Raw genomic sequence first — 17,606 nt, 5'->3', positions numbered from 1 at the left:
ATGGGTAAAGTGGAAATGATGTTACTCCAGTTGAATGACGACTTGCTGAGGACTAAAGTCTCCCAACAAGTGTTGCTCCACCTCAGACATGAACAACACTGTATGAAAGCAGCTGAATCGGGCAAAAAAAAAAAAAAAAATCTGGTACAGAAAGGTGCCAGTGGCACTGGCCTCTGGTGTTTTTAATTGTACTATACCTCAGCCGTACAATATATATATTTACGCTAGGTTGTTTTGTTCTGCTGGTGCTCGAGTGCAACATCCAGTGGTTCTTAATGTAGATGGCATTTTTAAATAAATAATTCCCTTTGGTAGGATATTTACATTTTTAACAGGCATGAGTCTGAGGATTGGAGTAAAATATGCTAATCTAAGAGAGATGCTGTGTGTATAAGTTATGACTTTGGAACAATAAATGCTATGCTTTTGTTGACATACAAAAATATATAAACCATACTGCTACTTTTATGTTTGTGGCACTGAATACTCGTTTTTTCAGTCTACTGTTTCTTACTTTGAACTGCAGCCGTTCCTGCAAATATACAGTAATTCAAGGCAGATAAGAGTTTGTCTGTGTGTATTGTAAGACAGCCTTGCCACTTATATGACCAAGGATGTTAACCAACTGAAATCAAGGCCAGCTTCCAAAGGACGGGTAAGTTAGAAGCAATTTTTTTTTAATAAAATGTCTGTATGTTTGAATTGAAAATTCTCTTTTCAAAATTAAGAATAATTTATTTTAAGGTCTATTATTTGACTTCCTCAAGCCACTCAGTTTCACAGTTTCCAATGAAGGTGCATGTGATGAATTTTATATCAGTGCATCAAGCTGTTAAAATTGAAACAATTCACCGAGTGACTTGACGCTAATCCTGGTGCCAGTACAAGTAGGCCTCTATATTGTCATGTTATAGTTTATTAGATGTGATTTGTGCTTTTTAGAATGCAGGTCTACGATTAAAAGCTAAAATTATATTTGTGCTGCATTCAAATGGTTGAGGCTATTCCTTTTCCTTAGGATCTGAAGTGAGTTTTGGACTCCCGAGTTTCTTCATCCCTCTCCGCTGAGCAAGGCCAGAAGACTGAACAGGCTCCAGGACAGGGGCAGGAGCACAGCGCCTCAAAGCAGAATAGGTGGCAGATAGAGCCCCCTAGTGGAATAAAAGTAGAATGCATTGTATTGGATCAGTGTAATTCAGGTGACACCTTTACTATCAAAAGAGCCATTTTAAAGGAATTATTGACCAGACAATCTATTTGATGGTTACCCATTTAATTATATTAGCTATTAAATATATATAAGTTTTGTACCTGTTATAACAAAAGAATTCCCAAGCTTTAAAGTAAAGTGCATCTTCTCTTATGTACCTTAATAGCCTATGTTAAAATGTATGATTAAAATGTATACTTAATCTATGTATACTTAATCTATGAGGTTAACCTATTAGAATTACTAATAAATCATTTACCACATGTGGCTACTCTACAGTGTTTATTTAGTACTTTAACTATGCCTTTTCAATTTAACAATAACAGATTTTTGTGGCATGTATGAAATTATAGAATTATACTTACTAAAATTGTGTACTTATATTTATTATCAACTAATCAGACCTTGAGGACTACTCTGAAACAGTTATAAAGCTATGCATGCAACTTTGAATCCTACTTCTTTTTGTGCAAATTAATCAGTTTAATAGGAGACCACTCTAATACTGAAAATATGGACATACCAGTAAATCAGCACCACTGCTGGTAAAAATGGAGCGATTTATAAGCTGCATTCCTCTATCCAAATACATCTGATACTTTCAGGTACAATTTAAGTGTTTTTTTCCCAGATACTTTTTAAGACTACTCTGCATTAAACATCGAAGATGAACCAAACTTCTGTTTTAAGGTAGAATTCACTTTATTTCAGTGGGACTTCCTGGTTAAATAAAATGTTAAAGTTTCTGTTACAGTGACCTGATATAGGTAGCAGTCTTACAAACTCAAAACATTAATAGCATAAAATGTAGGAGCTACAGTATAAAAATACCCACCCCAAAAAACTATAAACATCCACTTTTCTTTGGAGGTCTCCTTAGAAGATTTTAGATTGAGCAATAGATATATAAGTGATTTTTCCATCTATATTAGCACGATACAGGGGATAATATGCTTATCTCTATAGTAATCTGTATTTGTAATTACATAGAGTACAAAGGCTCTGACCTTGACAATGAGTGGATCTTGTCTGGTGAGACATTTGTCAGAGAGCTGGTCTCTCTCAACAATCCAGGGGTGACGAAGAACCTGAAAAGCATCACAGTAAAACTGATATCAGCTCTGAATGTATATAATGTATATAACGTGGTAACACCACAACCATGATACATCTGTAGTATTGCAAACAGTGTAGGTATATAGTCAAACACATGATATACTGTCGTGGTATGAACATCAGGCTCAGTGCATATGTGTACATCTGGGCTAAAGGAAATGATATGTATGTAAAATTTCAGTTTGTATACACTTTTGTAATCTATTGCTTTGTCTAAATTAATAAAATTTATATCTATAGCATATTCATTATATCATGATGGAAAAAAACTGTCAAGGTGGGACCTGCACTATACTAATAGCACAATATGCCATATGACAGGCCAGTTTATGTTATGGACTAATGGTACCTGTGGGGCAGTCAGACGCTGGTGGGGGTCCACATGGAGCATCTTAACCACGATATCCTGTTAAACAAATGGGGACATGAACGGTTAATATATTTGTTCTGCACTGATACTACGATGCTAGAGGCAAACATTTCCATTTTATGCAAATCAGAAAGCATTAAGATGTTTGAACCTTGGCTGCTTCTGACACCAGCTCCCAGTTTCCTCCTGTGATAATGAATTTCCCACAGCCGATCTGAGCCAGAATCTCCTCTGCTGTGTCCTCGGGACTGCTGGCAAATGGGCTGAAACTGACCAACAACAATGCCCACTTACAGAAAGCAATTCAATCTAATAAAAAATGCATGACTCCAGAAAACCATGACCTCCGATTTGAGACATTTTCTCTTATTGTCTCACTGTTATTTCACCGGGGGGGTGTATTTAGACATGCTGTTTATTGCTGTTGCAGGAGTCTTTGAAGAAAATTGCAACATTGCATACAGTTTACACCTGAACTGTATCACAACCTGTGAGTGTGAGTTGTATTAAGACCTTATAAACTCACCCAGCTATCATAGTGTAGAGCAGGATCCCCAGGCTCCAGATGTCACAGGCTGCATCATAACCCTGTTTCCTCAAAATCTGCACATATACAAAAAAAGCAAAGAAAACCACTCACAGATATCTGTTAAATAATTTGTATAAGTGATACTGAGATGCACCTTGTAATGACTGCTGATGTACCTCAGGAGCCATGAACGTAGCTGTGTAACAGGGAGTCATCAGCAAACCATTTTCAGCTCTGAGCTGTTTGGCAAAACCAAAGTCGCATATCCTGATGCATTCTGGGAGTCCACTGTCATCTGCATAGCGGATGTTGCTGGGTTTCAAGTCTCGATGTACAACCTGGAAAAAATAGTCACCATTAAGCCTTAATAATGTGCATACATATAAATATACTACATGGACATTGCCATTGAAGCTCCCAGCACACAGCTTTTGTGCTGATGTTAATGACCTCTGAAGTTATGGGGCTTTGGCAATGTATATGCACTATGTTATGACACTGGGACTGAACCGCCCCACCTGAATTCAAAGATTGATTTTTAAGCCCTCCTTTCATCCAGCTTACCCCCTGTGAGTGTAAATATTCCACAGTTTTGGTCAGAGCGCACATGATGTCTGATGCATCTCTCTCAGTAAAATTTGTGTGCATCAGAGCTTTGTCCAGCAACTCGTCCCCTCTCAGTAACTCCTGAACCAGATACACACACTGGCCATCGTCAAACACCTATAGGTAAAGGTGAATGCAGAGGAAAGATACAAACAAATATCTTTTTAAAAAAAAGAAAAAATGCTTAGGAAAAATTACATGCAAATTAAAAATCACTATTCTGCAGGCTCATGTGCTGTACTTACATCTTTCAGGGTAATAATATTTGGATGCTGTCCATATCTTAACAGAATCTCAATCTCTTCTGACGGATCTCTCCTCGCTCTGTCAATAATCTGACATAAATGTACACAGCATATTAGCATGATGGATCACCAGTGATTTGTAACTAACTCTGAGTTACAGCTCAGGAAGCATGCAAGTTTTGTCCAGTTTGACTACATTTTATTTTAATATGTAAGCAGCCCCAAATAGTCATTTCACAAGCTAACAAATAGCCCTGTTTACATTCAACACCATCATAGTAAAGAATATTACTGCTGAGGCTCTAAAGGCAAAGAGTAAATCAATAGTGTATTTAAATGCAGTTCAGGTTAAGTGTCCCCTACCTTCACACAATACTCCACTGAAGTAATTCTGTGCAGACATCTTTTGCAGACAGAGGTTCCCGTGTGTCCGATTTCTTCTTTCAGATCATAAACATCACCGAAGGCCAGATCACCACAGAGATGCTATGTAGAAAACACATAATCAGGTGCACAAACACTACAACATTAAATGACTTATGTAGTTGCTGACAGGGAATTTATTTGAGGTAATGTTTGGAAAGGTCAGAAACCTAAATACATAAACTGTGTGCTAGTCTGTGATTTAATTAGATGTATACCTGTGCGATGGGGTTGATGTTCAGCTCTTGAGGAGTGGCCGCTACTGTAGCAACACTGGACTCCTGAGTTTGGTTAGTTGCAACGAAGCTAAAACCACGAAACAACTGGTGTGTGTTCGCGCTGGGAGGGATGCCTGGAGAATCTGGATATCCCAAGACACATTGAACCAAACGTCTGCAGAGTGCTTGACAGTGTTTTAGAAATATTAAAGTTTAGTAAAAACGATTGATCAGTATGGTAGTTTTCTTTTTTTTCTGTTCCTCATTGAACCCAGTCGCCTATAACCTATACATTAATTCTGTATTTGCATGTGTGTCTACATGCTTTAGTTACCAGTAGGTGTTCTGGAGGTGAACTCAGGGTCAAAATGGAAAGTGTCTTCAGGTCTGCCAACGGTTGGTTTGAAAGGAGGCCTCACTTCCTTCTTGTACAGCTTCTATGAATGAGCAAAAAAAAACAGAGAAATTGGAATACTGTTACACCAGCAGCTGAATTCAACACAAATGACACATGATCTGTAAAGGAGGTATAAAAGTCAGAAGAAAACACGATGTATAAGCTTTGACTATAGCGTGTTTGGGGGGGAAAAAATGATTATTTCAGTCAGATCTGATAAAAAATAGTCCACAAGTTTGCTAGGTTTGCACACAAATAAGACAAATAAGTAAAATTTATTTATTTAAACACGGAAAAATAGTTGCCCAAAGTGCTATACTAAACAATTGTTGTAAGTTGTAAAATATTTTTTAATATTACAAATTAAAACAATTTTAAAAAAAAGAAAAGAGAACAACAACCAGTTTAAGAGCATTTTCTATGAATAAGTCTGCCCTTCACCAGTTCATCACTGTAACCATTAAACTTCCCAGTTTAGCCTGCCCTTACAGTCAAGTATATACTTTGATTGACATGGACTTTTCTTGTAATATAGTTTCAGAATTGGAAATATCCAGACAATATATGTACAGATCCAATATCCAATTAAAAAAAATTAAAATGATTTAGGACAACTTTATTTTGTCATATTATAATATGACTTGCTAAGGAGTCCTTACCTTAGAAAATAATCTCTCATCTTCCTGTTTTTTCTTATACCTTTCTCTGTCTCGAGTGATATTATCCCACTTTATCATTTTTTCCTCACTGGGTACAGCCACTGTACCATTAGCTAGCAGACAGACACTGTGCAAAACTGTAGCACTTGTTACACCATCCATTCATTCATTCATTCATTCATTCATCCATTCATTCAACTCTTCTGCTTATCCTCATTGAGTGCAGCATGGATAAGATCTTGGAGAGGCTTACGGCTGCTGTGAATACTCAGAATAAGATCTCTGAGTGCAGACTGGATTACATCTTGGAAGGGCTCGCTCGGAATAACATCTCTGAGCGCAAATTGGATTACATCTTGGGGAGGCTCACTGTGGTCGTGAGTTCTCAGAATCAGCTCTTTGAGCACAAGAATGACAACATCACAGAGCGCAAGTTTGATAACATCATGGAGAAGCTCACGGCTCTCCAACGGGAGATTGAGAGACCAGTGTTGGACTGTTAGAACGGCTTTGAAATTCATATGAGCTGTTCGCACTAAAGTAAAAAGCACCATCACTTCATGCGGATACCCTTTCGGCGCCAGTTGCGGTCGCAAGGCTGGAGCCAAACAAAAACACCCTGATAACGACTGTGTTTAGTCTGTTCCTTCCCATTCCATGCAAGGCCACCTGGGTTGGCTGGAAGACTGTTTACTTAGCCTAGCAGGGCGAAGGACACTGTCTCAGCTGAACTCTGGACACGCACACACATACATATACACTGATATGCACACACTCATCCCCCCTCTCTTTCCAAATGCCTTCGATGCTTGTTCCCTCCTGGGAACACGACGGGTCTGAGCCCCTCTTTTTTTTCCTCTTGTACTTTCCCATTGTAGTGTTTATTTCAGTATTTTTTTCTGTAATGCTACCGATCTCCGACCTGTATCCCCATGTGATGTCTGTGTTGTGTGTGTAAGGTTGGGGGGGGGGGGGGGGGGGGTCCTATTTCACTGCAGGGCAACCTGCACGTGGCGAATAAAGCCTTGATTGATTGATTGATTGATCCTTGTCAGAGTTGTGGGGGAGTCTATCGCAGGGCTAACACAGTGAGACAGACAACCATTCACACTCACATGGGCAACTTCAAATCATCCATTACCCCAATAATTGCATTCTTTGGAGTGTGGAAGAAAACCAGAGAGAACCCACGGAAACACAAGGAGAGCATGTAAACTCCACACAGAGAAGCCCCACCCAGATGGTGGAGCTGAACTCAAGCAACAGTGCTAACCACCACGCAACCATCCATCATACAATATATTTTGCTCTTCACTGACTATCATATTCAATTATTCATTAACCGAAGTTAAAAAAAAAAAAAAAAAGGAAAAAAGTAGAGCAAATTAGAATGTGACAGAATACAACAAGGTCCTTCTAGAAGCAAGTGCTGCAACTTGGCACCTATCTTGAAACACCTCTCAGGACTTCTGAATAAATGTGAATATCCACTAATGGGAAAAAATTATAAAAAATTAATATGAAGTAAAGACTGGTGGCTGGTTGTATAGCTATTATACAGCAGCAGAAAGGCACCTGCTGTAATACTGAGTATAGCCTGCAGATGTCACCATTGCAGTGCCCATTAAAGGGAACAATCTTTCTGGGTTCCTATTACTAGCATACATGGAAAGTAACCAACAGAGACTATTAGAAATTGGGAAGTGTTGATGCATTTGAGTATTTGGTTTTCATTTGATAGTGTTGAGAAAATGAGGCTACAAATCTTTACTATTTCAAAGATCAAGACATTAAAGAAAGGCTAAGACCGCAAAGTCAGAAAAGGTTCTGATGAATGATGTGGAATCATTCTGCCTGATAGAGTACAGTGATTTAATTAGCATAGTGCAGAATAGAGCATAAGCCTCTTACTGACAGTTGTCACATCAAGCCAGCAACACCATGTGTAAATGGGAGCATGTTGTGTGGAAGTGAGCAGGTAGTAATGTAGTGAGGAGGGCAGCAATGGGAACCCGCGGTGAGGGCAGAGATTAGCGAGCATGTAAAGCCGATGATAGTGGATTCTGATAGAAATAAGAGCGCCATAATTCACAAAAGCAGATAAATGAGAGTCCCAAGCCTTCCAAACATCTGTGATTAAAAAGGAAGGGTGCTTTAAGAGATCAGAGCAGATATTTATAGGGAGGATGATTACAATCAATAAAACAAATGAGTCTATGATTGCTTTGCTGAGATTTCTGCTTTTAAAACTGATTTAAAGGAGAGAGAAAAACCAAATCCCCTTTTATGACAGCCAGCAGGCTTGGTGGTGTGTAACCAACATGAATATGTGTCACTTTTTTAAAGTAATGCTGGATGAATGGAATGGGAATGAAATAGCCCTATCAGAAATGCAATCTTCAAATTTATAAAAATGACATGAATATTTTTTCTGCTTCTGTTGACAAATGTTTCAGCCCACAAATAGTGTAGGAGGGCTTTGTTTTCTAACATGCAATAAGCACAGCTTGCATTTTGAAGAACGCCAAGGGGGCAAATTGTTTTTCACTGTACATCCAAAGGAGCTGAGGTCTCAAGGTTAGATAAAGATAGTTAGGATAAAGACTTTAGTGAAAACATTTGCACATGAGCCAACTTTCTGAGACAAAGGCTTTTACAGATAAGAAGATTAGTTGCAAAAAAAGTTAGGCAAGATGGACAGAAAAGGAAGTTTGGGGTTTTGCTGCTAACCAACATCACATGAGCATGTTAAAGTGCCGTGACTATGGACAACTCTTGAGGAAGTGAAGGAGGAGTTGTCTTGACCAAGTAAACCTGATCCATGTGATGCTGATTTTAAGTTTAACTCAGGTCAATAATCTCATTACTGCACTTTAAAACTACAACAGCAATGTAGTTGATGCAGTAAGAAATTATTATTATTCGTAAATGTGAGAAAGACAGTGGTTATAAGACAATAACGGTATAATACAAGTTTATAGTACCCAAATATCTATATTGCAGAATACTCTTAATAAATTATGCTTACATTCCAGTCTATTGATGCAAAGAAGCGGTGCCTTTTTATTTCTTCTACTCCATCTGGTCCTGCACCTATAAGTAACACAGATTAAGAGAATCAGAATCAACCGCAATGCCTTTTATTGTCATTAAATCACAAGATGTAATAAAACTGAAATGCTACATCCGCATGTACCTCCAAAATAAAATCAATTCACACACTTCAACAATCATTCACACAGTAAAACAAACCCTTTCAGTTGAAGATAATAAATAATTATGGATATGAAGGAGTAAAAACTACAAATAAATAAATAAATCCGCCATGCCATGGTGCATTTAAAAAACTGTTCTTTAATCTATTTATCCTTTATTTTGGTGGAAATGTAACATCTACCACAGGGCAACAGGTCAAACAGCTGTTTCCAGGGCGACGACTTCCCTTAGTGATTTTTTTAAGGCTCTTGAGAGCTATCTCACTCTTGCATTTAAATCACTGTTAAAATGATCATGAATTTAGCAGGTGAATTTCTTGTAAACCATGAATGGACAAAGTATCATTTCTAGTGTTATATGTGGTACATTTGTAATATGAATAGATTTTTTTTTTTAAACCAAATTAGCACCTTGTTAGTACTGGTACTTTTCCCTTGAGAATTTTCTTAATGCTTCACACTACAGACTCAACAAGGTGATGGAAACATTCCTCAGAGATTTAGATAGGATCACACAATTGCTCTAAATCTCCCGTCTCACCACATCCCAAAAGTGCTCTATTGGATTGAAATCTGGTGATTATAGAGGCCATTTGAGTACAGTGAACTCATTGTCATGTTCAAGAAACCATTTTTGATTATCTGAGCTTTGCGACACGACACATTATCCTGCCAGAAGCAGCCATCAGAAGATGGGTACACTATAAAGGGATAAAGGGATGTACATGGTCATTAACAATATTCAGGTAAATGTGATATGTTGATACTAAGGGGTCAAAATGTACCAAGAAAATATGCCCCACACTATTACACCATCATAAGCAGCCTTAACCCTCCTACAAGGCAGGATGGACCCATGCTTTCATGTGTAAACAAATTTCTGACCCTGTCATATAAATGTTGCAGCAGAAATTGATACTCATAAGACCTGGAAACTTTTTTCTTCCAGGCTTCTGTTGTCCAGTTGGGTGAGCATATCCTCAGTTTCCTGTTCTAGCTGACAGGAGCAGCATGAGGTGTGGTCTTCTGCTGCTGTAGCCCATGTGGTTCAATGTATTGTATATTCATTCATGCTCTTCTACATCAACAGGGCATTTTTGCTCAGAGAGCTGCCACTCACTAAACATGTGGGAAAATCCCAGTAGATCAGAACAGTTTCTGAAATATACAGATCAGCCCATTTGACACCAACAACCCTGCTACAGTCAAAGTCACTCAGCTCACCTTTCACTCCATTCTAATGCCACATTTGAACTTCAGCAGGTTATCCTGACCATGTCTACATGCCAAACATGTGACATGTGATGCAATTTGCTGCTGAATTGCTAAAATATTTGCCCAAATGAGGTGCTGATTAGGTGTACCTATTACAAGAGACCAGAGAGTGTGTAAAATAAGAAGTGACTTCAAAAGTTATCCAAATGGACACAAACTGCTGATGTTTAAGTTTCTAAATTTATTCTAAAAACACATTTAATTGTCATTGTTCAAGGTTTTTATACATACCAAGTCGATTAGCAGGATTTCTCTTGAAGAGCGCTCTTAATAAACTCTGCACTTCAGGACTGAGGAACTGTGGCATTCCCAGCTTAGCCCTGAACACACAAGCCAAGAAACAGGTTTATGCATGTTTATGTCTGCTGACAGTTTATTTTTATGTTCATTCAGGTATAGTGGATCTCTTGAGGTTAATAATTGCAGATTTATATAAGCAGCTTATCCTATAAAGCAACCCTCAGAAATCAAAGATACAATATAGATAATTGAAATGCAGTTGGACAATGGGAAACAGATAAGAATTTTTAAACATTACATCCTGCAAAAGATGTGAAGGTTCAATAAAATAGCAACAATAATTAGTCTTACTTTAGAATAAGTGCCATTGTTTCTTTCCGATCTTTTCCTTGAAAGGGTAATGATCCCGTCAACATTTCAAACTGGAAAACACAACGAAACAACTGTCAAAACACGTCCGCCCAATAATGGAAGCTGTGGAGGTGGATTATCTCATTAGCATGCTTGCTTCAAATTTTATTAGTCATTTGACTTCCACTGCAAACGGGCCAAATCAGAAACAAAGCTGTTGAAATTAACGCATAATACCATGACCTAAATCACATATAACTGGAAAAGGCTGAGAGGCATAAAATAAAGATATACACTGGTTAACACTGTAACAAACCTAACCTACTGTGCACCCTGATAATAGACTTTGCCACACCCAATGGTATTCACCCACATTAAAGATTGGATTACAATGTGAAGGAGTTCTCTTTTTTTCAGTAATCTCTTTTACTTTTCAATATCTCTACAGCACATTGAGAAATCTTCGGCTATTTATTTGTTTATTTTAATATCAGTACATTCCTAACACCAGACAAGGGCAGACAGGGTTGACATCTTCCCCTGGTGACCTAATGTAGCTGCCAGCTGTCAGTGAATGTTTAACCTCTCAGTATTAGTAAAGTAAGCCACCAGGCTAGCGAAACAAGCAGCATCCAGCAGATGCACGTTTGCTGAAAATAATGGGACCTAATCTGCCAGATACAGTAATTAAAGTTGTTTTACTGCCAGAGGAAAGCCAAACGAAGAAATCAGTGCACTGGCATATTATCTAAGAACTGAGTTTGTAGTTAATTCATTATTAGATAAAACATACAAGCCAGCAGAGTGACTGCATGCTCAGAAGGAAAATTAGTCATGCATGTCAGAAGTGTAGAGAGACTATCAAAGTAAAAGACTTACCATAAGCACGCCAAATGACCACCAGTCAGCGCTTTGTGTATGACCTCTCCTGTTTACAACCTCTGGAGCCATGTACTCTATTGTTCCACAGAAGGAATAAGCCCTTTTATCATGGTCAATAGCTTCCTTACTCAAGCCAAAGTCTGGATAGTGAGACAGAGACAAAAGGGGATCATAGTCAAAAGACAAATAGAGACAGAAAAGCAGAGAATTACAGTTTTCAGTCAGATGTACTGACCTGTAATCTTAATATGTCCTTCTTCATCCAGAAGAATGCTTAAGAGGGAGAAGAGAACTTTAAAATCAGCATCGAAATATTTTTTCTAAAATGCATAAAAGGGATGTTTATGAGCTAGTACTTTTCAGGCTTGAGATCCCTGTAGATGATCCCCAGACTGTGTAAATGGTCCAAGGCCAAAGCCAGCTCTGCAAGGTAAAACTTCACATCCTCTTCTGTGAACATTACCTAGTACAAATGAACAAATGTATTAAATATAATGTGCAAAAACGAAAAGTAAGGGGAAACTGGTCTGTTATTGATTCACATATTTGTTTTTGAGCTCTCTCCTATGAAATTCGCTTTTCACCAGAGCCAACCGAACTATGGCACATTGTCTCAATATGTGTGCCTCCTTTAAAGTACAAAAAAAATGACTGTCTTTGATCTCTTTCACAGGCGAATGATGGGAGTTATACAAACACCTTCCCATAACAAACAGTGAGAAGTGGATTATGATTTGAACCAGGAAGCCTACCTCCTTGGACAGACGAGTAAAAAGGTCTCCTCCTCGGAGGAAATCCAGGATCAGGTAGAGCTTCCCTTCTGTCTGGAAGGCTACACAAATACATAAGTACATGCACAAACAGAAATGCAAGTTAAACACGTCTTGAGGCTTTAATTGCTGTATTGAGGACTATAAAGTATTCTATTATTTTGTGCACAGTCTGCACATTTATCTGCAGTTGTGTATAGATACAAATAAGGGCAGACTACAATGACTTCCCTCATTTTTGAACATGTATGCAATGAGAAAAATGACTTGTGAAATGTCACCTTGTCTTTGTGTAACAGATCAAAATGACTAATTAGTCAACTGCCCCGCTGAAGTCCCCCAACAGCACACAGCCCCATTTAAACAGACACTAGCTGTTGATTTAGAACTACAGGGACGAGGAATATAGACCAACGCTAAACAACATTTATTAAACAAATAATGACTTACCCAACACAATTTTTCTATGCTCATTTCTGGTTCCACACCTTTATTCCTTAACTCTATTAAAGTAGCTTTGCATGATTCATAGTTCAACAATATCCTTATTTGCCCTGTACTGGGCTTTACTACTAACCCTTGGTTCATCTACTGTCTGAAATAAGCCACTTCAGCTTTCTTTCCCCTACTTAAACTCAATTTTCCCTTTAAGTGGATGCTATTCGGAAAACAGCACACAACCAAGAAAAGAAAAAAACTCTGAAATAGAGCATTTAGGGCAATCTGAGTTTTTGCCTTATTACTTGTACATATGCTGACCTGATTACTTCAAATCTTAGGCCATGTTTAATGGCCAAACATTCACTATTAACACTATGTATCATTCTACATGTATAAGGCCAATAGATTCCAACACATACATGCTGAAAAAGCACAAGTAATTCATACTCACCATAGTGAAGTTTAACTATAAATGGGTGGTTCACTTCAGCCAGTATATCTCTTTCCATCTTCGATCGCACACGATCCCGAACTGAGTAGGAGATAGAAGGCAGTCTTTTTAATGAAGTTTCAGCCAGTTCATTCTGTAAAATGTCACAAGTCTAATAACACGAGTACGTGTTATGTAGGATAAGAATGCATTTCCTTGAAATTAAGGTAAATTAAATCCAGTGTAGCTGGTTTATAGTGAAATGAAAACCACAATAACAGTGTTATTGCAACATCTGTCTGCTTGACAAGATGACAGTGTAACTCTTTAGATTCCAGAGGTGCAGGTTAAGAGGATTAAGGCTTGTACAAAGTCATTAAATCAGCACATGACATCTGAACCTGCTTTTACAGTACACCCCTGGTTACAATAATCTCGGCTGACGCAAAACAGTTTATCTGAATCAAAAGTACAAACTAACCTCTTTTACCCAAAATCCCCTTGAATGTAGGGCACTGTGAGAACTTGGGCAATGATATATCTATTGCTCCTCTACTAAACCAATAATAATTTTAACAAATGACCATGACTCAGATCCAATCCTCTGTGGAGCTGTGCTTGTTTTGTTTCTTTCTTTAAATATAGCCAATAACAAGAACATGATACAAAAGGGCTTTGTTTGAAAGAAATTTTTAAAAAAATTATTATTACTATTTGAAATGATGCCAATGGGGCAATATGCCAAGTGTATTTGCACTAAATCACCTTTTAGCGTTGCCTTCTTCAGGACCTTCATGGCATATAGCTGTCCTCTGTCCACTCCTCTTATTTTTCTAACCAGAAACACCTGCAATGATAATTACCATAAACATCACATTTTGTGCAACTGTTCTTTCGTAGTGACGTTTCTGAAACAAAAGAAAAAAAACAAACTTGTCATTTATATTTCACAACATTTAAAATATATTCACCCTTTGTAGGTTACCAAGCCGGAGCAAGTTACCATCACGTTACATAAAAGAGCCACATCAATGTGGTTTCGGTGCAACAGAGACAACAGCTACGATTTAAACAAGGTCTGCAATAATTTAGCAGACATATAGCAAGCTATGTAAACATGCTGTCTAAGCCACACTGTGACGTGACCTTTTGTCCATGCCTGCAGCCTTGGAAACGGCAGCCACATGCCAACATCTGCTGATGTTTCATGTAAGGCCCATTCCGATCTCTAATCTACAGTAACATTAACAAATCAGTGAGCCTTTACTAATTTAAATAAACTTGGTGATCTGTGAAACCGTTGTCAAGGCAGCTAATCTACAGATAATTAGAACTAGATGGCTTATCATTAGCAGATGATTGGCTGGTAAAGCATAATCAGCTGCAGCACTGAAATCAGACACGCATATATTCACTGTGCCAAAAGGTAAGTGGACATCTCCTGGCTCATTTGAATCTAGTTTTTTAGAGTTAAGCAGGACCTTAGTTCTAAGTGGACTGAACAATAGTGCACTTTCTTTTTTACAGTTGCATTTTAAGAAATGCTCGCCTCTTTTCAATAGCATAAAGCAAGTACAAAAAAACCCCCACGATTTCTTGAGTTTGTGTGAAAAGCTTTGACCAATCTGCACAGACCTCTCACTTCAACTGAATCCAACACCTTTGGGAGGACTTGCAGCACTGACTGCGAGGCAGACCATATTGCACCACATCACTGTCTGACCTTAACGTTCTGGTGTCTGAGCAGGAGCAAATTCCTGCAGTGTGGTTTCAGGCTATCTTGGAAATACTTCCCACAGGACTGGAGGCAATTACAGCAGCATATTAATGCTGATGGTGTCTGGATGAAGTGCTCAACAGTCACACGAATGTGCACTTACTTTTGGGCCTCATCAAGTGAGAAGTCCACATATTCTAATAAAACCGAGAGGAATAAAAAATATTAACATGATCATTATACCAAATACATGTAGCCTCAGAGGTGACCTTCTAGACTTTTTAAGGTTATTTATGTTTTTTTATTGTCAACACTGATATTTTCCGTAAGGTCAGTGTCCCATCACTTTTATCAGATTAAAGCCTTAAAGCTGCAGTAAGTAAATGGTTGCACATTGTACCTTTCCATAGGATCCCTGTCCCAGCACTTTAAGCAGTTGGAACTGTGAAGGGTCTGCTTTCTCACAGCCCTCCTTAACATGGTGGCTGATGTCAAACTCCTTAAGTACACTGTCATCCTGATGAAAGAAAAGATAGAAGTCATTATTGGTAGATTAGGGTTAAGGTGAGATTTAAACGAGTTAATAAATTACACTTTACAACATATGAGCAATGATTAAATTGTGTCCCTATAACCTCAATGTGCATTTAAAAAGGCCATCAATGTAATAATTACTCATTAAATCCATACCTAAAGATAGATAGTCATCTACAAGCCATTATATTGCTATCAAGATATTGGCTGAGGTCACTGGAAATCATGCACAGTGTAAGCTGCCTTTTTCAGCCTATTCAGTTTGCTTAATGAAGTGAATGACCAACTTTCAACAAGAGGCAAGGCTTAGACTGGATATTGTGACAATATGATATACACTGCAACTTCTTTTATACTGTAATTCTGTACAAAACACTATCAGGACTTGGTAAATATGGGTAATGGTTATAAATCGATTCTTCTAGCCTCCACTTGTTTGATGAAACCTGTTAGATAACCTTCATTTTTAGTATATGATAAGATTCTGTCTGTCCTGAAGAATCACTTGGCTGAGGTATTTTCATACCCTTTTATGCATTTAATGCAGCTTGTGATCAGCTACTAACCCATCCTCGTGGAATAGTTTGATAAGAGAAAGAAATGCTTCCCTCGATCTGGGAGCCAGAGTGACTGAACGTTCACATGAGGCTGAAAATAATCACATGGTCTCATTTCTCCAGTGACGGCAAGTCTTTTGATGCCATCTCCCTCCTACAGTTCCCCTTAAACCAGAAACGTCCACCAAAGCAAGTCATGAAAAATAAATACAGCCTTCAAATGTTATTGTCATTATAGCAAGGATAAAACAGCTGGTTTCTCCAAACTATTTTCCTAACTATCAGGAATTCAGAGGTAATTGCAGTCTGATTTTCCAGATTGATGTACCATCAAGAAAACAACATAGGAAAGGTTCTCATCTTGATAGTACAATAATGACTAATACGAACTATGCCATACCAGTGTAGACAGTGGAAGTCTAAAAACCATACAATTACTGACATAAGTGAATAGCAAGAATATAGATCTATAACCCACAACACACGTACAATAGATTCAAGTAAGATGAAGAGATGAAGATCTCTTCCAGTTTGAAGATGAAACGATAACATTTTTGCAAATGTGCAAAATAGGTTATATTTAACGGCCATTTTGTAGATTTTACTGTTTAAAACTGAATTGGATTATAAATGGGTGACTGAAATATCAGTTTGTATTATATAGTATTTTGCATGTTGATGCACTTCGATCAAATCAATCCATGAGCTAATTTACACACATAAAAATATAAAGTCCAACTTATTGTAATGGGATTTTTCACCAGTCACTTTGAGGTCATTGAAGGCCTGGCTTCAACTGTAACATGCTGGAAAGTTTCAACTCATACTGAGCAAACTGCTCCCTTCTTTTCTTTAATTGCTGGTTTATTCCTTAAACAAGGTCGCCTGAGTAATTTCCACCTACTCCTGATGGAGCATCAGAGCATCCCATTCCAGGGACAGGCGACTAGACAGGTAAACAAACTCAAGCAGGCAGGCATTTGCTAAAATAAAACAATCACGTTAACGGTAGCCTATAAAGATGATTCATCAGCACTCCTTTACAAAGAAAAGGGAGGGATAAGGTGAGGTTTTGCTCCATTAATATCCAAAACATTCAGGTAGATCTGCAACAAAAGACTCACTGCCTCTCTCTGCCCTGCTGCTTTGTTTGGGCTATAAATAAACCTCCACTGCTGAGGCTGACCGCTGAATCAATCTGTCTGTATCCATTTATCTATCAACCTGCCTGCCTTGTTGCTTGTTTGCCCGTTAGCGTTTCTGTCTGACTATATTTCCATACACCTTCTCTCTCTCTCTCTCTATGTCCGTCACAGCACAGTGACTCCCTTCGTATTCCTCTATTTTCTAGCTTCCCCACGGCCAGAGAAAGCAGCAACAGCTGTAGAACGACGCAGCAGTGACTCCTGAAACACTCCAAA

General features: G+C 38.2%; 1 protein-coding gene across 2 annotated transcripts in view; it reads right to left on the bottom strand.

Annotated features, from left to right (window-relative positions):
• Window positions 1–984: 984 nt before the first annotated feature.
• Window positions 985–17,606, bottom strand: part of rps6ka2 (ribosomal protein S6 kinase, polypeptide 2) — a 16,943-nt gene continuing 321 nt past the window's right edge. Inside the window, exons 2-22 of one of the 2 annotated variants that reach the window (XM_085353867.1) lie at window positions 15,495–15,611; window positions 14,143–14,224; window positions 13,399–13,479; window positions 12,489–12,568; window positions 12,093–12,199; window positions 11,972–12,009; window positions 11,734–11,876; window positions 10,855–10,925; window positions 10,495–10,583; window positions 8,802–8,866; window positions 5,052–5,154; window positions 4,718–4,860; window positions 4,440–4,562; window positions 4,077–4,166; window positions 3,790–3,948; window positions 3,402–3,563; window positions 3,223–3,299; window positions 2,848–2,965; window positions 2,676–2,732; window positions 2,218–2,298; window positions 985–1,151 (exon numbers count right to left, since the gene is read on the bottom strand). In XM_085353867.1, coding sequence (XP_085209993.1) covers window positions 1,002–1,151; window positions 2,218–2,298; window positions 2,676–2,732; window positions 2,848–2,965; window positions 3,223–3,299; window positions 3,402–3,563; window positions 3,790–3,948; window positions 4,077–4,166; window positions 4,440–4,562; window positions 4,718–4,860; window positions 5,052–5,154; window positions 8,802–8,866; window positions 10,495–10,583; window positions 10,855–10,925; window positions 11,734–11,876; window positions 11,972–12,009; window positions 12,093–12,199; window positions 12,489–12,568; window positions 13,399–13,479; window positions 14,143–14,224; window positions 15,495–15,611 — 2,136 coding nt within the window. In that variant the 3' untranslated portion in view covers window positions 985–1,001. Of the gene's footprint in view, window positions 1,152–2,217; window positions 2,299–2,675; window positions 2,733–2,847; window positions 2,966–3,222; window positions 3,300–3,401; window positions 3,564–3,789; window positions 3,949–4,076; window positions 4,167–4,439; window positions 4,563–4,717; window positions 4,903–5,051; window positions 5,155–8,801; window positions 8,867–10,494; window positions 10,584–10,854; window positions 10,926–11,733; window positions 11,877–11,971; window positions 12,010–12,092; window positions 12,200–12,488; window positions 12,569–13,398; window positions 13,480–14,142; window positions 14,225–15,494; window positions 15,612–17,606 lie in introns of both variants that reach the window. The other variant, XM_085353860.1, reaches the window with a different exon arrangement.

The sequence above is a fragment of the Diplotaxodon limnothrissa genome, linkage group LG1 (assembly GCF_057381915.1).
Source record: "Diplotaxodon limnothrissa isolate DT_005_m linkage group LG1, D_limnothrissa_male_GT1.1, whole genome shotgun sequence".
In the NCBI taxonomy this organism is placed as follows: Eukaryota; Metazoa; Chordata; class Actinopteri; order Cichliformes; family Cichlidae; genus Diplotaxodon; species Diplotaxodon limnothrissa.
The sequence above is the reverse complement of the archived record's forward strand: the minus strand, read 5'-3'. Positions and strand labels throughout refer to the sequence as shown.